Below are 26,399 nucleotides of genomic sequence, written 5' to 3' on the forward strand. Positions count from 1 at the left end.
ACCCTAACCCAGGCGACACTCACAGACTTCAGGGATGGAGGGAGGATCTGGGAATATCCCCTGGAAAAGGTAGATGGGAGATGGTCCGATGTACCCTGGTGTGGAGGGGGATCCGTGATAGGAAATGGTGGGGACAATGGGTTTGCTTGGGATAAGCAAAGAATGTGAGATGGGGTGAGGCGTTCCTATCTCCCAAACGCCTCCTTCCCGGGTAGCTTCCCAAATACCACAGTTATTATTATTAACAAGCTTATATTGTAGAGATGTCACAAACTTTGAGCCTGGGCAGCCACTGTGAGACTGACATTCTTAGCAGCGTGGTTTAGTGGAAAGAGCACAGGCTTGGGAGTCAGAGGTCATGGGTTCTAATCCTGGCACCACCACTTTTCTGCTGTGTGACCTTGGGCAAGTCACTTAACTTCTCTGTGCCTCAGTTACCTCATCTGTAAAAATGGGGATTAAATAAAAGTGAGCCCCACATGGGACAGTCTGATTACCCTGTATCTACCCCAGCGCTTACAACAGTGCTCAGCAAATAGTAAACGCTTAACAAATACCATAATTCTTCTTCTTCTTCTCTATGTATGTGGATGCGTGGGGTCATTCTGGTGTGTGTCCAGCATCCCTCCCTCTACCACAGACACAAGCACACACGGTGACTGTCACCTGAGATTTACCTGAGGAAACGGTCACTCTGACAGGGTGTCCAAAGTTAATGCCTACTCTCTCAATTCCACACCGGTAGGTGTCTATCTCCCGCCTTGAGGTTCACCATGGTCACTATGATAGTGTGGTCTCTACGACTGTCTTGGATGGATGCCCGGCTACCGGTTGTCTCCTGTCCGGTGGTCTTCACCATGAGCCAGCAGCAATTCCAGACCTCTCCCCTGCACCACCACTTAACGTACGCCTGCCATCGAGACCCATCCTGACATTGCACTGTCAGCGATCCACCAATGAAGGTGCTCACGGGCCCAGGACCACACACCTGCTGTGAAAGACCATCTGGAAAATACACTCCCACCTCTTCGGTACCAAGTATTGGAATCCTGTCTGGTCTTATGCCATCAAGTCGTCTTCGACCCATAGCGACGCATTTTACATAGGTGGTAACTGAGGCCCAGAGATGTGAAGTGACTTACCTAAGGTCACACAACAGATGAGCAGTGGAGCTGAGATTGGAACCTGGCTCCTTCTGCTCCCAGGCCCGTGCTGCTCTATCCACTAAGCCACACCACTTCCCCACACTCCTTTTCCCTCTCAACAAGAGGCCTGCCCATTCCCTTCCCACCCTTGCCATTGCCTGAGAGTTCTTCCTGCCTTGGGAAACTGTCCCGAGTCAGTCAGTCATATTTACTGAGCTCTTACTGTGCACAGTGCACTGTACTAGGCGCTTGGGAGAGTACAATATACAATATTACAGACATTCCCTGCTAACCACTGACCATCTAGAGGGGACAGCGGGGGGATCCGTTGCATCACATGGTGTGTGTGTGTGTGTGGGGGGTGATTTGGGGGGGAAGTTTGAACCCCTTCTCTTAAGCCTAGCCTAATAATAATAATAATAGCCAAGGGTTGATAGATTTGATAGGACACCCAAATTCCTAAACCAATCCCACGTCCCTTAAGCAAATCACACCCTCATCTCACATTCAGAAGGAGTCTCCATCCCGACTCACCTGGGAGCCAGAAAAGGAGCAGAGTCACCGTGAGAGGCATCTTCCTTTCTCTCTGGGTCACCTCCGTTTCACTTCTACCACTCTGCTAATCCAGAACCCCACTCTCCCGGCTTTGTCTTCAGCTTTCTCTCGTTCTCTCCGCCTCCCTGGTTCTTTAATTACTCTTAAGCGGTTAGGAACAGAGAAGGGGAACAAGGAAAATAAAAAAGCAACTCATGCCTAAGTGCTGTCGGACTCAGACTTTGCCTTTTCATCAAACGAGAAGCTCTCAGCCTCTGATAGCCACCAATTAATCGATGATATTTATAGAGAGCTTAACGTGTACAGAGCACTGCACTATGCTTGAAAGAGTACAACATAACAACATGACATACACATTCCTTGCCCACAACGAGCTTGCAGGCTAGAGGTGTAGACAGGCATTAGTATAAATAAATTCATTTCAGATACGGACATAAGTATTATGGGGGCAAGGGGGAGTTGGTGATAAAGGGAGCAAATTGGGGTGACGTACAAACGGGTGGGAGAAAAGGAAATGAGGACTTAGAGAAGTCCTCTTGGGGAGATGTGCTTTCAATAAGGATTTGAAGGTGGGCTCACGCTGTCATTAGAGCATCGAGACTGAGTCCATCCCGGACGAGGAGAGGTGGGTGACGTTACAGACATGCGGCACATGGTGCAATGTAATGGCACCACAGCTGCCAGCTTACGGAAGGATATGGACTTCCTAAGGTCTTAGACCATTTCTTTGGAGGGCGTCCAGAGCCGTGGCGATCCCCTTGGTCAACGTGAAGTCTAGAGTGGCATCCGAGCTGCGGAACTTGGCGGCAAGAAAGGGAAAGCTAGATTTAAAAATAGATATCAAAGTGCCCTATATCGAAACCCCAAATTGCAAAGCCAAACTGAGACAGACTGTTCTGACAGACGGACAGCCAGCCGCCACTCCCCCTTCAGAAAGAGCTGGCTCTCAGAGGCACTTTCACTGTCTTAGATGAAGCAGTTTCTGGCTGCTCCCCTGTGGCAAAAGTGAGCCACGCTTCGGTGAGGTTGGGAGGGAAGATATATATCAAGCCCTTGTGTAAGTAGGACCCATCTCCTTCCCCTCTTTCATCAGAGCCATTTCCAGTTCCTGCCTACCATTTCCTCTTCCGCAGGAAGTAGTATGCTGCTAAAACTGCAGCACTGAGTAGTAATAGTAATAATAAGAGCATTACATAAGCTCTTACTATATGCAAAGCACAGAACTAAGAGCTAGGAAAGAATACACAAGTGAGAATTAGGATTCCTGGTCCGCAAAGGGCTCACAAACTGAGTTTGATATGGGCAGGGAACGTGTCTGTTAATTCTTTTGCATTGTACTCTCCCAAGTGCTTAGCATAGTGCTCTACACATAGTAAATGCTCAATAAATACCATCGATTGATTAAGACAAGACTCCCACTGCGAAGTAAAGAAACAGGAGAGATTTCATTAGATAATACGAGTTGGATTTTTTTTTTTTTTTTTTTTGAGTATCCACATTGGGTTTTTCATTCTGCTCAGTTACAAGCTCTGCCTTTGCCCCCTATTATTACTGCTTATTAAAAGTCTCTGTGGGAACAGAGATTTTCCAAATGGAGAGGATTCGTCCACTCCACGTATCCGAGAAGTTACAATAGGGGTTCAATAAATACAACGGATCGATGGTAAGCTCCTTGAGAGGAGAGATCGTAATTGTAATAACTCTTGTGCTCTCTCAAGTGCTTAATACAGTCCCACGGTAGGTACTAAGTAAATACCATTCATCGATTTTTTCAGTCACGGATGGCTGGGAATGGGGCCCAGGAAGCCAAGGGTTCATTTCAGGCATCGGTCTTTCTCCGTGCAAGGGGCCCACGGGAGAGGAAGTCAAGAGCCTATCATAAAGCAAGGAACCTGAACAGCTAGTTCTAACAAGGACTCAAAGCAACTGGTCTCCTAGCAACGGCAGAAATAAGTACTTACCTTTTTTTCCAAATGGGTATAAATAATTGCGCCCGAGAGAACATTCAGAAACGAGAACCTGGAAAACAACCCGAAAGAAAACTTGGATTTTTCTGGACCTTGCTTTTCCAGAAACGTCCTTCCAAAAACTAGTACCTGGGGGCACAGAAAGTCAGGCCGCAGCAGTCCAGGTCACCGTCGCACACAAGATCGCCACGCTGAGAAGAGGGGATAAAGAAAATTCAGTCACAGAGGGGCCTGAATTCCCCCTTCCTGGATGCTTATCTTTAAACAAATTATAATGGGTGGATAAATGGTCCGTTATTCGTTACCGGAGGGAAATCAATTTGGGGATGCTGAGGGGAGAGTTAGGGGGATTGGATGATTAAACCATCCTTAGCCACGGGAATGGAAGTTCAGGAGGGCAACCAATTAATCAATAGTATTTATTGCGTGCCTTTCAAATACCACAATTACTATTATTACAAAGTCTAAAGAGAAAGAAAAATTCTTCCATCCCAACCCTCCACAAAATCCAAGTTCACACTCCATTTTTCAGAAACATTTATTTTTGTAAATAACAGCGTTCACTCCACCCCTTATAAAACAACGTTTCAGGCCTACTCTTCTTCTGATCTCTTGCAAATATGTTGACGGCATTCAACATTTCCGCAGATGTCTTTGGCATTTTCTTCCCACAACTCTGTAACTTGCAGAACATCTGGTACAAAAAATGTAGATTTACAGAAAAATAAGCATATAAATCACAGATTAATCCCCCAAAGTATTAAATAACATAGCAAAATTTTTATCAAATCAGTCTCATACAGAAATCGGACAGATCTATTGTGCATAATACTCTCTATACACAACTGCAGCGTATTTAAATTAGAGCTTCCAAGTTACAATAGAACTTTTACAAAAAGTCGGACGCTACTGAAATTTCACCCTAGTTTCTCCCTCTCACCTGTCTCTCTAAAGCAATGTATACAATACATTGCATTTTGAAAAGTCCAACTAAATCGGTACTCTGGCCGCCACTCACGTCTACGTCCTTATAAATAAGTTATCTCGACGAAGCAGGATGCAGTGTATTAACTTCGTGACACGGCTTCTCACGATTAAGATCTCAGAAAAGGGTAAACGGCTCCCTTCCTCGACACAAATCTAAAATGAGGACTTCATGCACATCCAAGCCAAAAATAGAAAAACTCAACCGTTTTGTAGCTTTTTATGGCACTGAACAGGTCAAACTCAACTGTAAGCATCAATAATCATCATGAACAAGCGAAAGGAGGGTTTTTCCTGGGGTCTCCTCTAAGAACCGGTCAAGCCCCAGAAATGAGCCACCGAAGAGGATCGTGGGATCCGGGAAGTGAGGTCCCAGCATCCTCTGTCGCGGGGGATGGTTTTTAGGAAATTTTACAGCTGTTTCTGGTGCAGTTTTTGGGCGGGCTCTGAGGCGGGCGGATGATTTTAACTTTCTTGAGGCTGTTCCTTTTGTTGTTGTGGCTGGCAGTGAGGGAGTAGGAGCGTCCATGCATCATCCTGGCGTTGAGGCCGTTGGCCATGGAGAAGGACTTGAGATGGCTTCTTAAGGCGACTGGAAGAGGGAGCTTGTCCACCAGGTGCACTGGGGTACAGGACACGATGGCGCGGCAGCAGAGGTCCTGCAAACTCAGAACTTTTGTTGGAGAGAGAGCGGAATCCGCGGTTAGAAGTGTGGCAGTACACTTTGTATCACAATCATAATTATTGGTAGGGTATTGGTTAAGCGCTCACTATGCACCAGGCACTGTACTAAGCGCTGGGATGGATACAAGCAAATCGGGTCGGACTTAGCCCCTTCCCACGAGGGGCTCACAGTCTTGACCCCCCCCTTTAAAGATGAAGTAACGGAGGCCCAGGGAAGTGAGTTGCCCAAGGTCACACGGCAGGCAAGAGAAGCAGCGTGGTTCAGTGGAAAGAGCATGGGCTTGGGAGTCAGAGGTCATGGGTTCGAATCCCAGCTCTACCACCTGTCAGGTGTGTGACTGTGGGCAAGTCCCTTAACTTCTCTGTGGCTCAGCTACCTCATCTGTAAAATGGGGATTAAAGACTGTGAGCCTCACGTCTTGACAACCTGATTACCCTTTATCTACCCAAGCACTTAGAACAGTGCTCTGCACATTATAAGCGCTTAACAAATACCAACATTATTATTAAGTGGAGTCGGGATTAGAACCCGTGACCTCCTGAGTCCCAAGCCAGTGCTCTAGCCACTCCACCATGCTGCTTTGCAAATCTACTAAACCATAAGGTGGCAGCACCCACAATGCCTAGGGTACAAATTCAATGTAGTTTATTCATTCATTTCATCGTATTTACTGAGCTCACAGTTTGCAGAGCACTGTACCAACCACTTGGAAGGGTACAATATAACAAGCAGACACATTCCCTGCTCACAACGAGTCTAGAAGGGGGAGACAGATATTTAACGCAAACAGTAAGCACTCAAATACGACTGAATGAATACGTTACGGGTATGGACATAAGACCTGTGGGGATGTGAAGGGGGATGAATAAAGGGAGCAAGTCAAAGTGACGCAGAAGGCAGTGGGAGAGGAGGAATGGAGGGATTAGTCAGGGAAGGCCTCTTGGAGGACACGTGCCTTCAATAAGCAGGATTGACTCCTCACCGCTGCCCCTTGTCTTGTCTTACGCTGTCCAATCGTCTCCGACCCATAGCGACTCCATGAACGCATCTCTCCCAGACCGCCCCACCTCTATCTGCAATCGTTCTGGTACCGAATCCGTCGAGTTTTCTTGGTAAAAGTCCAGAAGTGGTTTACCATTGCCTCCTATCGCGCAGTCAACTTGAGTCTCCACCCTCGACTCTCTCCCGGGCCGCTGCTGCCCAGCACGGGTGAGGTTTGACTTCTAGCAGATTGTTTGCCACTCGCTAGCCACTTCCCAAGCTAGGGATGGAATGGACAGGCCTCTGCTTGACTCTCCCTCCCCTAACCGAGCCCGGTAGAGGACTGGAAACTCTCCACGTATGATCCTCAGAGCTGCAGCACTGCCTTTAGACTTTCCTTTTTTCTTTCCTTTTTTAGGCTAAGTGCTTACTATGTGCCAGTCACCGTCCTAAGAACTGGGGTAGATGCAAGCTAATTAGGACAGTCCATTTCTCATGTGGGGCACAAAGTCTTAATCTCCATTTTACAGATAAGCTAATGGGCATAGAGAAGTGAACCAACTTGTCCAAATTTCCACAGCAAAGTGGTAGTTCCAGGATTAGAACCCAGGACCTCTGACTCCTAGGCTTCCCTCTTTCTGTCCAATAATGCTCAGGCTGTATTGACCTTTTCCAATGATCCAGTAAATTGAGCTTGAAGATTGAAATTGGCTTGGTTATCTGGGTATTGCAGGCAAACAGAGAGATCTTAGGAGGTCCATTAATCAATGAATAGTATTGAGTGCTTGCTGTGTGCAGAGCGTTTAGGACAGTACAATACAGCAGTGTTGGTAGACACCTTCCCTGCCCACAGTGAATTTACAGTCTAGAGGAGGAGACAGACAATAATATAAAGAAATGGGCCTGAATAATTAAGCCCAAAGCTACTATTTGTGGAGAAGTGGAAAGCACCTTCTTCTGATGTGTATTTCCGGCTCACGGAATGTCCAGTTCAGTATTAGTGAACTTGCTTCCTTCTCGCTTCTCCTCCTTTTCCACTGAAACATGGGGTAGTGGTTAGAACCCAGGCCTGGGAGTCAGAAGGACCTCGGTTCTAATCCTCATTCTTCCATTTGTCTGCTGTGTGACCTTGGGCAGATCAGTTCACTTCTCAGTGCCTCAGTTACCTCAACTATAAAATGGGGATTGAGATGGGGAACATCATGTCAGTCAGATACTGTGTCCAACCTGATAAACTTGTATCTACCGCTGCACTTAGTAGAGTGTCTGGCACATTTTAAGTGCTTAACAAGAACCATTATTATTATTACTATTAATAATAACCAATACCACAGTTATTGCCACCACAGTTCATATATCAAAATTTCACAACCCAATAAAGTTGACTTGATTCCAGAACAGGGAATAGTTGTTCAGCTCTGGTAGTACTGAACATGAGCCTGTGAACCCTCCCTCCCTCATAAATGTCATGAAAAAAATGCAGCTGTTTTCAACATTCGACAATTTATGTTGGCATTTTACAACAAACCACTAAATGAGATAATTGTTCGGCGTTAAGAAGTAGATTTCACTGGGGCTGTGCTTCAATTACAGCAATGGAAAAATGGAGATTTTTCTAGGAATTCACGCCTGTAGATGAGTAATTTATTTACTCTTCTGGTGTTGAGTCTGATCATCCAATTAGGAAAGGGAGCGTTTGAATTCACACAGGCAACAATCAGCTAATGACACACGAGCTTATGCTGTGGAATAGGAGATGAGGTTGGCTTTGAAGTCTTTCTAAACTGTCCGTTTGCAAGAATCCAGATTTTCTCTGGGAGAATAAAATGACTGATTTCATTCAGTGCTTATGAGAAGCAGCATGGTTTAGTGGAAAGAGCATGGGAGTCAGAGGTGGTGGGTTCTACTCCTGGCTCTGCCACTTGTCAGCTGTGTGACTTTGGTGAGACACAACTTCTCTGTGCCTCAGTTACCTCAACTGTAAAATAGGGATTAAGACTGTGAGCCCCAAGTGGGACAAGGACTACAACCTACCTTAGTAACTTGTACCTACCCAGAACAGTACAGTACAGTGCCTAGCACACAGTAAGTGTTTAACAAATGCCATTTAAAAAAAAAAACAAAAAAACATTCCTTGCCTGCAAGGAGCTTACAGTGTAGATGGTGGTTTCTCTACAAGCAGGGACTGCCTTATCCCTGTTTTCCTTAACATGCATCAGGAGAATTTGCCCTGTTAAACTGTTCCGAAGAGGCCAAAGGGAAAAAAAAAAAGGTAACAAGACAGCCTGTAAAACACCTGCCATGGCCTTCGATATTACTCTGGGAAAATATCTCCTTCATTGCATATTGCGTGTACTCTCCTCTGATGGCTCAATGCTGTTTGGAAACTGTGAGGTTGATAATCGGGGGGAAGGGACGATTAATAGCTGTATCTAATAGGGTTGGACATAATGTTGTGCTGAGAAAGCAAATCGACAAGTAATTTTTCTTCTAAGAATAGCATTTTGTGCAAACAACCGCTTTAAAACCAGCAGTTCTGTTCTTTTTCACATATTCACACGTGCTCGCCCACAAACGGCATCAACTTGACTCATCTCCACTTGGGCATTTATAACTTAACGGTCCTTTTTTGTTTTCATGCAAAATATCTCCACCCAATAAAGATGAAAAAGAACCAAGGAGCAGTGGAGATTGACACACTGAAAAGGAAGTCTCGCGATAAGTCAAAATCAAAACTTGGTGACAGGAAACTCTCACTGATTTTCATGTCAGGCATTCCCCTTAGATTGTGAACTCCAAATCATGTTTAGCAACTCTAGCAAGCATTTAGTATAGTGTTCTCTAGACTGTAAGCTCCTCAAGGGCAAGAATCATCTACCCAATCTACCAAGGGTTTAAAACACTGCTCTGCACACAGTAAGCGCTCAATAAATACATTGAATGATGGAAGAAAATGGTCGGTCCCTTTGTATCTCAAGGCAAACTAAAGTGTCCAAATGTTCAGTGTTAGAAGAAATATTCCAGGATCAACAACTTGGACTCTACTTTCTAACACGAGCCTATGTAAAAACCAGATGCCGACCTATTACTCAGATACGCCTTCGGTAAACAGAATCAGTTTCCGGTGAATCATCTCAACCTAATGGGCTTTTTCCAGAAATGGCTTTCTGTCCCCGTACAACACAGAAACAATCCTCACTCTGCTTGAAATTGTTCTTCTAAGCCATTCAAGTCACAGTTTGACTCTCCGATATTTAAGCAGGTGATGGTGGCTGCATAATGACAGTTTTAGTAGCAGTCGTAGTATTTCTTAAGTGGTTACTATTGTGTAGAGCACTGTACTAAGCGCTGGGAGTGAATCAATGCTATTTATTGAGGGCTTACTATGTGTGGAGTCCTGTACTAGGTTCTTGAGGGACTAAAGTACAACAGAGTTAGTAGATACGTGTCCTGTCCAAAAAGAGTGTTACAGTATAGAGGGGGAGACAGACAATATAAATAATTTACAGATATGTACATTAGTGTTGTGGAGCTGAAGGTGGGGTAAAGACCAAATGTCCAAGGGGTACGGATTTAAGTGCAGAGAATACACAGGTGGGAATTAGATAAATCATTTATTTGACCTTATCAAAACACTTGCCCCCTCCCTTCTGCCCTCCCTGATCACCATCTTCGACTGTTCGTTCCCCACTGGCTTCTTTCCCACAGCTTTCAAACAGCTTGGCAAGGAGCAGCTTGGCTTAGTGGAAAGGGCACAGGCTTGGGAGTCAGAGGACATGGGTTATAAACCCACTCTGCCATTTGTCTGCTGTGTGACCCTGGGCAAGGCACTTAACTTCTCTGTGCCTCAGTTACCTCATCTATAAAATGGGGATTAAGATTATGAGCCCCATGTGGGACAACCTTTTTACCTTGTAGCTACCCCCAGCATTTAAAACAGCATATAGTAAGCACTTAACAGATACCATTATACCCATGTCTCTTTCATCCTAAAAAAAACCCTCCCTTGACCACACAGTTCCCTCCAGTTATCACCCCATCTCTATCCTACCATCCATCCTGCCCCTCAGTGCTTAGAACAGTGCTTGGCACATAGTAAATGCTTAACAAATACCATCATCATTATTATTATTATTCCTCTCCTAAACTCCTTGAGTGAACTGTTTACATCTGCTCTCAACCTCCCGCCCGCAACCTGCCTCTGGCCCGGAAGAGACAATTACTCTTCCCAGTTTCAAAGGCTTTTTGAAGGTACATCTCCTCCAGAAGGCCTTCCCTGATTAAAGCCCTTATTTCCTCTTCTCCCACTCCCTTCTTTGTTGCCCTGATTTGCTGCTTTTATTCAGCCCTCCCTCAGTCCCATCGCATGTATGTAACATAACCATCATTTATATTAGTGTCTGTTTTCCCTTTTAGAATGTGAGCTAGATGGGGGCAGGCAATGGGTCTACCAACTCTGTTGTACTCTACTCTCCCAAGCACTTAGTATATTGTTCTGCACACAGTGTGTGCTCAATACAGTTGATTGACTGATTTCATAAAGTTGCTAATAGAAAAATGGCAAGGCCTAATGGAAAGAGTACAGGCCTAGGAGATCAGCACACCTGAGTTCTAATCTTTGCTCTGTCACTTGCATGCTGAGTGATCTTGGGCAAGTCACTTGGGGAAGCAGCGTGGCTCAGGGGAAAGAGCATGGGCTTGGGACTAAGAGGTCATGGGTTCGAATCCTTACTCTGCCACTTGTCAGATGTGTGACTGCGGGCAAGTCACTTCACTTTTCTGTGCCTCAGTTACCTCATCTGTAAAATGGGGATTAAGACTGTGAGCCTCACATGGGACAACGTGATGACCCTGTATCTACCCCAGTGCTTAGTACAGTGCTCTGCATGTAGTAAGCACTTTAATACCAACATTATTATTATTACTTCCCTGCTCTGGGTCTCAGTTACCTCATCTACGAAGACAGGATTAAGGCCGTGATCCCCGAGCGGGACATGGACTGTGTCCAAACTGATTAGCTTGTATCTACCCCAGCGCTTAGTACAGTGCCTGGTACATAGTAAGGGCTTAACAAATACCATGGTTTTTTATTATTATTATGAATTATTATTATTATTATTATTATTATTTTTTACAGTCAGTCTCCTTTGCTATGGTCCCCGGGTACAATGTTGATGTCGGAGGGGATGAAGTCAGCTTCTACCCTCCGCTCCCACCTCCCGCCCCCAGCCCCTTCCTCAGCTTACCCTTGTTAGGCCTCCACAGACGGTCCATTCCGTGCCTCATCAACACGATCCGCGCCAGCTCCGTGAACGACTCGGTGATGTTAAAGTTGCACAGCGGGCTGACCTCGAAGAAAGTCATGCCCAGCCTCTCCGCGTAGGCTTGCGCTTGCTCGGTTGAGACCTGTCGCTTGAAGGCCAAATGGAGGCGATTTCCCACCAGGATTTTCGGGACTCCAGGAGCATGCTGGGAGAGAGAGATAAAGAGACAGAGAGACAGAGACAAAGATGGAGGGAGGAGGAGAAGGGGACCAAAATGTTGATGATGGTTCTAGAGAAGCAGCAAGACCTGATGAAAAGAGCAGGGGCCTGGAAGCCAGAGGTCCTGGGGCTTAATCCCAGGTCTGCTACTTTGCTGTGTGACCTTGGTCAAGGCACTTCACTTCTCTGGCCCTCAGTTCCCTTATCTGCCAAATGGGGATTCAGTACCTTTCCTTCCTCCTTTTTAGAGGGTGAGCCTCACGTGGGACCTGATTCTCTCGTATCTACTGTAGCGCTTACGTCAATGCTTGGTACAGAATAAGCATTTAACAAATACCACAGTTATCACTGTGCTCTTCAGGTGTTGTTACTGATTAAATATGAGGACTGAGGAACCTGGGATGTTCTTCTGCCTTTCCCTTAGCAACAAGATGGTGGCAAGGGGTCTATTAATTTAGCCCCCCTCTGTTCTAGCCTATTCATGGAGTTCCTTCAGATGATGCCTATTCATGGAGCTCAGGGGGAAAATGAGACAATCAACGAAAGACAAGCGGTCCCTGACCCAGAAGCATTTTATTATTACTACTTCTATTACCATTATTATTGTTCTATTTGTTAAGCGCTTACTATGTTCCAGGCCCCATACTAAGTGTTGTGACAGAAACAAGCTAATCAGGTTGAACACAGTCCAAGGTTGGTATGGACTGGCTGACAAAGAAATACATACAGATTTTCTAATGAGGTAAACAGTCTGCCTAATTGGAGATTTTTCAATACAAGTTATTTATTCAGCACACATACACCTTACCTCATCAATTTCCTTAATCCACCGATCAATGCCATCAAAGGACCAGCGATTAGCGATGTCATACACCAGAATCACCCCCTAGCGTGGAAGAACATATATGCATTCATAATTCTGGGGAGCACCGGATCTTAATTAGACCACACATCATCCGGCGACCAAATGAAATCTCCAAACTTTTAACCACCGGCTTCTCATTTAGCTGCAGAACTCAGGATGGATGAGGGAGCTGTGCTGGTGGCTACTTTGGCAGGAGTGGAGAAGACAGCCAATTCACCCTGAATGGAGATGCAGGTCCAGGTGGAAAGTGCGAGGTGTGAGTGTGGTTTGCTTGACTAAGGGCAAACTACATTATAGCTCAGTTGGGAGAGCATCAGACTGAAGTTCGAAAGGTCCCGCATTCAACCCCCGCATTTTGGAAGGTCATTTGTTGGGGAAGCAGCGTGCTCTAGTAGAGTCAGGGGATGTGGGTCCTAATCTCTGCTCTGCATGTCTGCTGTGTGACCATGGGCAAGTTCTTCACTGCACTGCATCTCAGTTACCTCATCTGGAAAATGGGGACTGAGACTATGAGCCCCATGTGGGATAGGGACTGTGTCCAACCTGATTACCTTGTATATACCCCAGCATTTACAACAGTACTTGGTATGTAATCAGCGCTTAAAAAATCCCACCATTATCATTATTAATTAGGTGGGGAGCAGGACGGTGGCCATTTCTCTATGTCCCACCCACATCTCTGAAATGAGAGAAATGTAGAATACATTCAATGGAGGCAGCATAAAAAAGATAATCACATCCATTGGCTTACGACTGTTTTATAATCCGATTGGCCTGTATCCACCTCAACGCTTAGTACAGTGCCTGGCCCATAATAAGCATTTAACAAATATCACACTTGCTATTTAGAAATTCTAAAATGTGGCTCGTTTGAGACGTACACACAGAGTAGCAAGTGAAGCTGGCCTTACCTGAGCACCTCTGGAATAGGAGCGAAATATTGTGCAAAATCTCCCCTGGCCTGATGTATCCCTAAAGACGAAATGAGCGGCCGTTAAAAAGCAATCAGGAATATCTCCCCCCCCCCCCAAACTTGGCCCCAGACACCCTAACCCCGTTTCCCATCCATCACTCAGCAAAGATAGCAGCCAAACAGAATCTCTACTTGCTTCCTAGCAGGGTTATTTCCTGAAAATGGGCTGAAGAGAGTCTAGCAAAATAGGTCTCGGGTTTTTTAGATCTCACTGCCTCTTGACAGGTCTTTTTTAGCACACAGTATGAGACTTATTAAAATGTGCCATCCTACATCGACAGGAGAAGAACTCAATGTGACCTGGTAAGATTTTTACGATTCTGATTTCAGAAATAATGAATGATAAAGAACTAAAACTGACCAGCTCATCTGACTCCAAAGAAGCATTGTGGCTTAGCTCTAAGAGGCCTGGGCATCAGAAGGACCTGGATTCTAATCCTGGATCCGCCACTTATCTGCCATGTGACAATGGGCAAGTCACTTCACTTCTCTGGGCCTCAGTTTCCTCATCCTCAAAATGGGGATCGAATCTTACTCCCTCCTACTTAGACTGTGAGCCCCAGGTGGGATAGGGACTGTATCCAACCTGATTATTATTTATCTACACCAGTGGATAGAACAGTGGTTGGCACAAATTAAGAGCTTAAGTTGCATTAAAAAAAATGGGATTGAGATTATGCACATGAAATTTAATTGAGTTGCTCCCCTTATCTCTTGGATTGCATGATCCAGATGGGACAGGGACTGTGTCCAATATGAACATCTTGTTTCTATTCCAGTACTTATCACAGTGCTTAGCACACAGTAAGCATTTAATATTATGGTGCTAATTAAAATAATCATTAAACTAATAATGTGGCACCAGGCTGGAAAGGACTGTTAAAACCTTGGGAGACAGGAAGAAGCCAAACTAAGGAAATGATCTACTGAAAGAGGCATTGGTTGCCAAGGACATGTATGAGGAAATGCTTAAGGCCAAAACCAAGCCTCATAAATATAACGGCAAATGACAGGGGAGGACAAAGCAAAGCAGAAGAGTCTTGGGTTCAGAACGGAATAGGGACAAGGCTTGAGTTCTGTATTAACAGGAGAATGATGCTTAAGACTCAGAAATCGGATACGCTGAGCTCTGTTCAGTATGAGAAGCAGCATGGCTCAATGGAAAGAGCAAGGGTTTGGGAGTCAGAGGTTCTAATCCCAGCTCCGCCCCTTGTTAGTTGTGTGACTTTGGGCAAGTCACTTAGCTTCTCTGTGCCTCAGTTACCTCATCTGTAAAATGGGGATAAAGACTGAGCTGCACGAGGGACAACATGCTTACCTTTTATCTACCTCAGTGTTTAGACCAGTGCTTGGAACATATTAAGTGCTGCTTATTATTATTACCAATCAATTTCTCTGCCTCAGTTTCCTCATCTGTTAAATGAGAATTCGATACCTCTTCTCTCTACTCCACTGTACTTTCCCAAGTGTTTAGTATAGTGTTCTGTAAACAGTAAGCTCTCAATAAATACCACTGATTGATTGGACTATGAGTCCCATGTGGGACAGGGACTGTGTTCTGCCTAACTACGTTGTTGCAATCCCAGCACTAATTACAGTGCTTGGCACATAGTAAGTGCCTAACAAATAGCACACATTGTTATTATTGTTCTATTCCTAGTATTCATTGTAAAAAAAAAGGACAACACTGAAAAAGACAAGCTGGTCACGTGAACACATTCTTGGGAAGCGTGAATCCCCATTAATCAATTTGCAGCTGCCTATAAGAACAAAAGCTCTAAGGAAGCAGCCCAAATTGCTTTGTGCAGAGCCAACTGTACCAGACTAATATTATTTCTCTCGCGTCATTGATATTATCAATTGATAATAAAGCAGTTAACAAATACGATTAAAAAATCTCCATGGCATGCACATATCCCCAGGGACTGCCTGGACTTATCTGCACTAAAGTGGGGCAATATAATAATATATAATATTATTTCTTTATTGATGAGGGGGAGACAACTGATAGAAACTGTCAAGATTCAATTCAAAAGTATTTATTGAGCACTTACCATGTGCAGAGCACTGTACTAAGCACTTGGGAAATAGACAACATACTACTGCTGGGAGGTTTTGGATTCAGCTCTATACGACCTCCTCAATGACCAGCTGGGTTTAGACCAGATCTAGTTCAGAGGTATCCAAATTCTTGTGGAGTCAATGAAGTGCTCACAAACTCAGTCAAACAAGTAAGAGGAGGGCATTCCAAAATGTGGCATATCACTGGCTGATTGACTGAGGCCTGTGAATATGTTTCATGTAACTTGCAAACATTTATAAAAATGTAATAATGATGGGGCTCAATGGAGGAAATAAAGCCTGTAAGTGCTGTAGAGTTCAAATGAAAATGCTAGGCTGTTTGTGGCACATTTGAAAATTGGCACATTCAAGTCTTAATGAAGTCACCTCCAGCTAGACCCCTCAGATTAAATGATTCCCCTCAGTTGAGATTTGGGGAACACTGGGAAAAGAGGTTTCTTCTCAAAGTATGGAACTTGAGCAGCTGGGGCTTTGGGGCCCAGTTCACTTTTTGGGACCCCTTTAGGTGAACTTGCCCCCGATTCAGTGCAGATAAATCCAGGCAGTCTCTGGGGAAATGTGCATGCCATGGAGATGTTTTAATGATATTTAAGTGCTTTATTATCAATTGATAATACCAATAACAATTCTTATCCTTTAATAATTGATAATTATTAAAACTGTGAGCCCCATTTGGGACATGGACTGTGTCCAACCAGATTAACTGGTATTTACGCCTGTGCCTTGCACATAGCAAGCACTTAACAAATACCATTAAAAAAAAAAAAAAAAAAGAAGCACTTGCCATGTGTCAAACACTGTTCTAAGTGTTGGGGAATATACAAGTTTATCCCTGTTTTCACAAGCTCAGTAGTTGATATTTTGAACCGTCTGGAAGCCCATAGACTGCTTTTTTTTTTTTTTAATTGTACTTGCTAAGTGGTTACTATGTATCAGGCAGTGTAATCAACCCTGGGGTAGATACAAGATAATCAGGTTGGACACAGTCTATGTCCCAAACAGTGCTCACAGCCTTAATCCCCAGTTTACAGATGAGGTAACTGAGGCCTAGAGAAGTGAAGTGACTTGCCCAAGGTCACACACGTGGCTCAGTGGAAAGAGCCCGGGCTTGGGAGTCAGAGGTCATTGGTTCGAATCCCAACTCTGCCACTTGTCAGCTGTGTGACTGTGGGCAAGTCACTTAACTTCTCTGTGCCTCAGTTACCTCATCTGTAAAATGAGGATCAACTGTGAGCCTCACATGGGACAACCTGATAATCCTGTATCTAGCCCAGCACTTAGAAAAGTGCTCTGCACATAGTAAGCGCTTAACAAACACCAACCTTATTATTAAGTGGAGGAGACAAGATTCGAACCCAGGTCCTCTGACGCCCAGGCCCAGGCTCTTTTCACTAGGCCACGCTGCTACTTGAGCATATGCATATATCTTTAAATTATACATTATAAATAACTTATTTATATTAACATCTGTCTCCCCCTCTAGACTGTAGGCTCCTTTTGGGCAGGGGATGTGTCTAACTCTGCTGTATTGTACTCTCCCAAGTGCTTAGTAGAGTGCACTTGTAAGTACTCGAACACCATAAACTTATAGACTGGTTCATTGACTGACTGAGGAGTTTGAAACCCATTCCCCACCTCCCAAACACCTCTGTCCCGCTCCTTCGGGGATCACAGAGGCAGGGACCCTCTCCCCCAGATATCTTGGAATCCCGTTCTTTTTTCCACAGGAACCTGTCCACATTTTAATTTACAAATTGGTTTCCTAAAGTAAACTGTGCCACAATTAAGAAGCACCCATGGCTTAGTGCATTGGGCCCGGGCTTGGGAGTCAGAAGGACTTGGGTTCTAATCCTGGCTCCGCTGCTTATCTACTGTGTGACCCTAGGCAAGTCACTTCACTTCTCTGGGCCTTAATTGCCTCATCTGCAAATTGGGGATTAAAACTGTGAGCCCTAGGTGGGACAGGGATTGTATCCAATCTGTTTTTCTTGCACCAACCTCAGCACTTAGTACAGTTCTTCAGACATAGTAAGCACTTAAATGCCACAATAATAATTATTAGTATTAGCAATTCTAATACACTTTATTTCCAACACTTGGCTGCCCTTTTGGGGCAGATGTCAATATTCCCAGGATTGTCTCTCATCTTCAACTTCTCTCAGGACCAAAGTTAACTCTCTGAATCGTGTCTAAGAAGCAAAGAATATTTTAGGGGAGGATTTTTCTTCTCTAGACTCTAAGATCCCTGTGGATAGGGAACTCATCTACCAAATTTGTTTTACTGTACTCTCCCAAGAACTTAGTACTGTGCTCTGCACCCAATAAGTGCTCAATAAATACCCTTGATTGATTCTGTGAGAAAAGAGTCCTCTTTCTAACAGGAATGGGCATATCCAGGGCTACAAAATAAACTTCGCACACTGAGTAGCAACGAGTGCCAAAGAAAAAGATCTCATGGTCATGGCTGGGTCAACAATGGGTCAACAATTTAGTGACTTTTTCCCAAAGCTAGCAGTGTACTGGGATGTATGAACAGCAGTGTGACAAACAAGAGTTAGAAAGTAATACTGGGCTAATTTCTAATCAATATAGAGAGCTGGACCAAAAGTTGCTTTCAGAGAACTTGTGAGGCTCACAGTCTCAATCCCCATTCAATCATATTTACTGAGCACTTACTGTGTGCAGAGCACTGTACTAAGTGCTTGGAAAGTACAATTTGGCAATAGATAGAGACAATCCCTACCCAACAACAGGCTCGCAGTCTAGAACCATTTGACACATGAGGTAAATTGGAAAATTTACCTGGAAAATTGAAGTGACTTGCCCAAGGTCATGCAACACTCAAGTGGCGGAGCTAGGATTAAAACCCACCATCTCCTGACTCCCAGGCCCGTGCTCTATCCATTATGCCATGCTGCTTCTGGGACTGGGCATAATCTGATTGTATTATACCCACCCCAGGATTTACACCCAGCTCATGGCTCTTTGTAAACACTTAACAGATACCACAATTACTATTAGTGTGGATAGGTTACAAAACGGCAAAGAAACTAAGACACCAGTCTCCACGCACCACAGCTGCAGTTTTATCCGTCGGCCATCCAGAAGAATCGTGGTGGTCTTGTAATCGATACCTATGAAAAGAGAGTCCAAGGAAAGCTTTAAATACAGTGCCAGGTATAAAAAAATGATGTCTTCAACAGAAGCAGGGTAGTAGAGTGGATAATAGACTACTAGTAGTAGTAGTACTAGTAGTAGTCTAGTAGTTTGCTGGGTTACTTTGGGCAAATCACATCACTTTTCTGTGTCTCAGTTTACCCCATCTCAAAATTGGGATTCAATCCCTGTCTGTCTCCTAAATTAAACCGTTAGCTACCAACGTTAAGGATGTTCCCTGTCCTGAACGAGCTTCCAGTCTACAGGATCAGTTGGGGTGGAAAGAATGATAAATTGACTCCACACAAAATGCCTGGGGTCCAGTCCAGTGATTCATTTTAGCCAACCTTAGCTGGGTAGATTTCCAGGCCAAAAAAGTGCCTTGTTCAGTGGTCCTGGGCAGCAGGAGGGAGCTCAATGCAGTGTTCCCCATAGCACAGGTACCCAGAAAAGTGCTCTGCACATAGTATGACATAGAATGCCACTGTTTATTGTTGTATTGTACTTTCCAAAGCACTTATCACAATGCTCTCAATAAGTACGATTGATTGATTGAATAGTAGGTGCCCCATAAAGTACTCTATACACAGATAGCATTCAAAAAATGCTACTCCTGCTGGTGCTGCTGCTGCTCCTGCTAAGTCACACATACTGACTCCTTCCAAAAATCCCATCTCCTCCAAGAGGTCTTCCCAGACTAAATGCTTTATTTCCTCTATCTCCCCTCCCCTCTCAGGGTCACACCTGGAGCGTTTCCAGTCCTCTGCCAGTCTTGACTTTGGGAGGGAGAGTCAAGCAGAGGCCTGTCCATTTCATTACCAGCTTGGACAGTGGCTAGCGAGTGGCAGGGAATCTGCTATGAATCAAAACTCACCCATGCTGGGCAGCAGCAGCACGGGAGGGAGTCAAAGGTGGAGACTCAAGTTTACTGCGCTGGAGGAGGCAGTGGTAAACTACTTCCATATTTTTACCAAGAAAACTCTACGGGTACACTACCGGAACAATTGCAGATGGAGGTGGGGTGTTCTGGGAGCGATGTGTCCATGGCATCGCTACGGGTGGGAGATGACTCGACGGCATAAGACAAGACCCTTCCGTCTGTGTCGACTATTGGCCGTGAACCCCTCAAATATTTTGATACTCACCCAAGCCTTATAGTACTTATGTCAATATTCTTACGCTACTTTTACTTTACTAATCCCAGCTCCGCCACTTAATTGCTGTGTGATCTTGGGCAAGCCACTTAGCTTCTTTGTGCCTCGGTTTCCTCATCTGTAAAATGGGGATTAAGACTGTGAGCTCCACGTGGAACATGATTACCTTCTATCTTCCCCAGTGCTTAGAACGGTGCTTGGTACATAGTAAACACTTAAACACCGTAATTACTATTATTATTATTATTATTATAGATTGTGAGCCTATGTTGGGCAGGAAATCTGATCTGATTGTATTGTTTCTAGCCTAGGGTTAGGCACTTAGTAAGCTCATTGTGGGCTGGGCAGGAAATATTGTACTGTACTCTCCCAAGTGCTTAGTACAGTGCTCTGCACACAAGTGCTCAATAAATACCACTGAGTGAATGAACAAATTCCTTTTTAAATATTACGGAAGGGTTTAAAGAGTATTCTGATTTCAGAGAAAGCTTCCAGGGGAAACCTCAATGTTAACTTTTTCTGCCCAGGACAATCTACATTAACATTAGGTTAATACTTTTTGAGAGGCAAAGCACCTTTTCTAACAAAAACACCTTTTCAAAAAAGGATTCCTGTCCCATGTAATAGGCTGGTAATTCTCAATTTAGGAAAAGATAAGAGATTTCACATTTTGAACTATAAGTTAAGAGACTTGTAATGACGTGGGCAAATTGAATCAGACTCCCTAAAAGTAATAGCTTTTCAGAAAACCGTTTCTAGTTTTAAAACACACAGTTAAAGTGATGCCGATTTGGGCATTTCTCACAGTGGCTCTCAGCTTTGATTTAATTGATTATTCATATTCGAAGCCTCCCCCAAAGCACTCGAGAAGAGGAGAGACTGCCTGAAAACACTCTTGGATGTGACTGGACTTAGAATTTTCAAACGAGTAAAGCTGAAGGCTATTATGCCAAGGCAGAAGGAAGGAAGGAAGGAAGGAAGGAAGGAAAGAAGGGAGGAAGAGAAGGAGGGAGGGAGGCGGGGAAGGAGGAAGATGCTTCGACCCCAAAAAAACACAGATGAGAAACAATGTTCTAATCCTTGTGAAAAGGGGACATTCAGAGAGCGAAATATAAGGGAATAAAATAAGGGAACAGCTTGACCTTTATGGATAAAGCAGAAGCCTGGGAGCCAGAGGACCTGGTTCTAATTCCAGCTCCACCACCTGCCTGCTGTGTTGTCCTTGGGCAGGTCACTTCACTTCTGTGCGCCTCAGCTTCAACTGCAAAATGGAGATTCACTATCTGTTCTCTCTCCTACATAGACCTTGAACCCCTTCTGGGACAGGGACTATGTCTGGCCTGATTAAGTTCTATCTACCCCAGCACTTAAAACAGTCCTTGACACATAGTAAGTGCTTAACAAGTACCATAAAAAAATGAATTTTCTTTCGGATACCAATCCCTGGGAAGAAGAGTGAGGAAAAAGATTCCTGGCAAAATAAGCTGTTACACAGGCCTGAAACTTTCTCCCCATTAACTCCAGCTATAACACTCCCGGTGTTAAAACCAATCAATCATTGAACGGTATTGAGCACTTGCTGTGTGCAGAGTAATAAGCGATTGGGAGAGGATAATATATCAGAGTTGGTGGACATGGTCCCTGTCCACAATGACCTTGCAATCTAAAGAAGGAGACAGACAATACAAATTACAGATATACACGTAAGTGCTACGGAGCTGAGGGAGGGGTGAATAAAGGATACAAATCTAAGTTCAAGTGAAACACCAAAGGGAATGAGAGAACAGGAAATGAGGACTAAGGGAAAGGTCTCTAGGAGGAGATGTGCTTTTAATAAGGCTGAAGGTAGGGAGAGTGATTGTCTGACTGATACGACAGGGCCAGAGGCAGGTCGGCAAGGGGTCGGCATTGAGCTAGATGAGATCGAGATACAGTGGGTAGTTTGGAATTCGAGGAGTGAAGTGTGTAGGCTGGGTGGTAGGAGGAGATAAGGAAGGTAATGCCAGAGGGAGCAAGGTAATTGAGTGCTTAAAAGCCAATGGGAAGGAGTTTTTGTTTGACACGGAGGAAGTAGGGCAACCACGGGCAGTTCCTGAGGAGTAGGGAAATACGAACTGAATGATCCACCCATGGTAAGTGCTCAGTAAATAATATCAATGATGTTGATGATTAAATACCATTGATGATGAAAACTCCACCTCCAAGAGGCCCAGCTAACTCCCAACATCTCACTGCCACCACAGTAATAATAGCAGTACTTGTTAGGCACTTACCATGGATCAAGCACTGGATTCATACCCACTCTTAGCATTTGTACTTATTTTGAAGGTAAAGTGTACAGTAACTTGTTCATTCTGATTTTTTTTTTTGCACGTGTTTTTATGTCTGTCTCTCATTTAAGTATAACCCCTTGTGGGCAGCCTCAATATGCGCCCATCCTTGGCATGTTTATTCAATTGCACATGCAAGCATTTTTTTTGATTACTCAATCAAATGCTTTTATCCCTACCTCTTAAATTAACATTCTTCATTTTGTACCTCCCAAATACTTACTGATACGTTGGACCCTGTGAGTGCTCAGTTAATCAGTAATAATAATGAAAATAATAATAACTGTGGTATTTGGTATACCCTTACAATATGCCATACACTGTACTAATGTATACAATTGACTATCACCCCTGATCTGTTCTATCATTCAATCATATTTATTGAGTGTGTGCAAAGCACTGTATTAAGTGCTTGGAGAGTACAATACAACAACAGACATTCCTGCCCACAATGAGCTCAGTCTAGAGGGGAACATACCTGTCCCACATGGGGCTCACAGTTTCACAGGGAGGGAGAATAAGTATATTACTGAATACTTATGGAACATCCTCTGTATGAAATATACTGTATTAAGTGCGTGGGGGAGTACGATTAAATTAGTAAACATGATCTCTGCTTTCCAGATGTTTATAATCTAGTGGGACAGATGGACAAAAAATGCTATTCTTTTACTGTTGTAGTAGCATTGAGGGAGAACTCCATAAAAACCATTACTGCTTTTCTAAATACCGTTTAGAAAATATTTTATCCAGTACCCAGCAGGTCAGGATGCTTAGAAGTTTCATCCCAAACTCACGATAATTGATTGTTTTTAAAAGCATTTCATTTAAAGTAGAATTTCATACAAAGATAGGTAATGGCCCTTTCAAACTGATATTAAAATATCTAGAGATGCAGTGTGGCCTAGTGGAAAGAGCACAGGCCTGGGAGTCAGATGACATGGGTTTTAATCCTGGCCCTACTACTTGTCTGCTGTGTGAGCTCGGGCAAGTCATTTCAGTTCTTCGTGCCTCTGTTCCCTCAACTGCAAAATGGGGATTCAATACCTGCTCTCCCTCCAGCGGATGATCTTTCATCTACCCCAGGTCTTAATGCAATGTTTGGCACATAGTAAGTGCTTAACAAATAGCATAATTATTAGTATCATCATCTAAAAAAGAATCTCAGGTCTCTGCTTCTGCTCACTGACACATATTTTACATTTCTCAGACCTGTACCTGTAAACATTAAATCTATTCAGTTAAAGTTAAATGAAATGAATGAAGCCCCTTTCTTTATAATGTACAAAGAGATTTTTGCTGAACATGTTTGACCATTTCTGTTTCGGCTTTTTTGGTGGTTTTTTTTTTTTTGCTTGCTTCAAGTTGGCCTGAAAAAATTGGTTTTGCATTCATGGAAAGTTTTTTCAGCTTGTTTCCCCACTTACATAACTGAATTCTTAACTCTCTGAACCTAGAGGTTAATTAACAGATGTGAGCCTTCCTTGAGGAATGTGTTTAAGTAGCCATGCGATGCTTGTCAATATAGGCACACCGAAAAGGGTGCATTTTCTCTAAACAGATCAGGAATAAAGGTGGCTTAAGATATACACTCCAAAAGGAGTTGTCATTTTCCCTTACAGTAGGGATTCTGCTTCCAAAGACCATAAAGCCTTCATCGTACTCAAGTTTCCCCTCTGCTCAGCCAGTCTGGAGTTCAATCTGTTTAAGCATCCGAGGGTTCTGTATTCAGCAAGCATGCACGAGTCTCAATTTTCCCCTCCGCTCAAGAGGTCCTAAGTTCTGGCCGTCTACACGACAGTAACTTCTGTGTTCAGCAAGCTCCCTTGAGACTTAATTCTCCTCTCCGCTGGGAAGGTTTGGAGCTCAGGCTGACTGCATGACAAATTTCTGTGTTCAGCAAGAACACATCAGGTTTAATTCTCCCCTCCACACAGGCTTAGACTGTGAGTCTCCTGCGGGACAGAGACTATATCTGATCTAGATTAATTTGTACCTATCTCTGTGATTAGAGCAGGTTGTGACACATAATAAGCGCTTAACAAAAATCATGTTTAAAAAAAGCACACATCAGATAGCTCCTTGTGGGGCGAGAACATGTTTACCAACTCTGCTGTATTGTCCTCTCCCAAGCACTTAGTATAGTGCTCTGCACACAGTAAATGCTCAATCAATACCAATAATTGATTCTTATGCCAGAGCTGAGTGCCAGCTGGTCCTGGCTGACTTCCAGCACTTATTTTAGGTCCATGTTATCACATCTGAAGGGAAGAGGAACTAAGTTCCATTCCTGGGTCCTCCGCTTTTGTGCTGTGTGACCTTGAACAAGTCACTTTACTTCTTTGGGTCTAAGCTACTTCATCTTTAGAAAAGGGATTAAGACTGTGAACCCCACAGGGGACATGCACCTGATCTGCTCGATTCTACTCCAGCCCTTAGTACAGTGTCTGGCACACTATAGGCACTTAAATATCAATTAAAAAAATAAGATGTGAATTACAACCAAAACCCAATCTAATGAGACTGTGAGCCCCATGTGGGATAGGGACGGTGTCCAGTCTGACTACATAATAATAATGGTGGTATTAAGTGCCTATGTGCAAAGCACTATTCTAAGCACTACATCTACCCCAGCACTTACAGTACTTAACAATACTAATAATAATAATAATGGCATTTGTTAAGCGCTTACTATATGCCAAACACTGTTCTAACCACCGGGATAGATACAAGGTAATTGAGTTGACCCATGTGGGGCTCACAGTCTTTATCCCCATTTTCCAGATGAGATAACTGAGGCCCAGAGAAGACAAGTGGTGGAGCCGGAATTAGAACCCACATCCTCTTGACTTCCGAAGCCTGGACTCTTGCCACTAAGCCATGCTACTTCTCAAACTTGACACAGAGCAAGCACCTAACCAATACCATAATTATTACTCATTCTGAATTATCCAGAAAATAACTTCTCCTTCACTTGGTTTTGGCCGAGGCGGCTGGGCCAATACTCACCAGGTATTGTTCAATCCTCCACTTCATCTTCTCACCAGACAACAACTCCTCACCAGACAGCAACTCCTCACCATCGGCTCCAGAGCAATCAGCTTGCTCCATCCTACCTCACCTCACCCATCTCCTACTCCAACCCATATATTCTGCTCCGCTAGTGCCAGCTTATTCACCACACCCTGATCTCCTCTATCCTGCCTCAACCTGGAACCCCCTTCCCTCCAAATATGCCAGACGGCCACTCTCTCCACCTTCAAACCATTATTAAGGTCACATCTCCTCCAAGAGGCCTTCCCCGATTGAGCCCTCTTTTCCCCAGCTCACTCTGCCTTCTACGTTGTCTCCGCACTTCGATCTGGGACCTTTGGGGGTACTTGACATGGGCTCCAGCCCCATAACACTTTTATATACATATATATATATATATATATATATATCTTTAAATTACACGTTATAAATCACTTTATATTAATGTCTTTCTCTCCCTCTAGACCGTCAGTTCCTTCCCAGCAGGGAACATGTTTGCTAATTCTGTTGTATTGTACTCTCCCAAGCACTTAGTACAGTGCTCTGCACACAGTAAGAGCTCAATAAATACCATTAATTGATTGATCGATTGGTTGACAGTTTTTTCTGCACACTGAGGCCAAGCCTACTCTGTGTGGATGTATCTCCAGACCAGATTCTCCCTGGAGACCATGTAAAGTATTTCTCACCGACAAAGCCATACTTTCCTCACTGTCATCTCCTGAGTGTTGAAAATGAGCATCCTAATATTAATAATGTTAACTATGGTATTTAAGCACTATGTACCAGGCACTGTACTAAGCCCTGGGGCGGATACAAGCAAATTGGATTGGACGCAGTTCCTGTCCCACATGGGGCTCACAGTCTCAATCCCCATTTTACAGATGAGGTAACTGAAACCCAGAGAAGCAAAGCAACTTGCCCAAAGTCACACGGCCGACAAGTGAGAGCTGGGATTACAACCCATGATCTTTTGACTCTCAGGTCTGTGCTCTATCCACTAAGC

At 44.1% G+C, this 26,399-nt stretch overlaps 1 protein-coding gene across 2 annotated transcripts in view; it reads right to left on the minus strand.

Moving 5' to 3' along the window:
• Positions 1–4,187: 4,187 nt before the first annotated feature.
• RAB40B (RAB40B, member RAS oncogene family) overlaps positions 4,188–26,399 on the minus strand; it is a 64,185-nt gene continuing 41,973 nt past the window's right edge. The window contains exons 2-6 of one of the 2 annotated variants that reach the window (XM_029079749.2): positions 18,794–18,854; positions 13,577–13,637; positions 12,609–12,686; positions 11,564–11,786; positions 4,188–5,324 (exon numbers count right to left, since the gene is read on the minus strand). In XM_029079749.2, the coding sequence (XP_028935582.1) occupies positions 5,053–5,324; positions 11,564–11,786; positions 12,609–12,686; positions 13,577–13,637; positions 18,794–18,854 (695 nt within the window). In that variant the 3' untranslated portion in view covers positions 4,188–5,052. The remainder of the gene's footprint in view (positions 5,325–11,563; positions 11,787–12,608; positions 12,687–13,576; positions 13,638–18,793; positions 18,855–26,399) is intronic. The other variant, XM_039914142.1, reaches the window with a different exon arrangement.

Source organism: Ornithorhynchus anatinus, chromosome 15, assembly GCF_004115215.2.
Source record: "Ornithorhynchus anatinus isolate Pmale09 chromosome 15, mOrnAna1.pri.v4, whole genome shotgun sequence".
NCBI lineage: Eukaryota > Metazoa > Chordata > Mammalia > Monotremata > Ornithorhynchidae > Ornithorhynchus > Ornithorhynchus anatinus.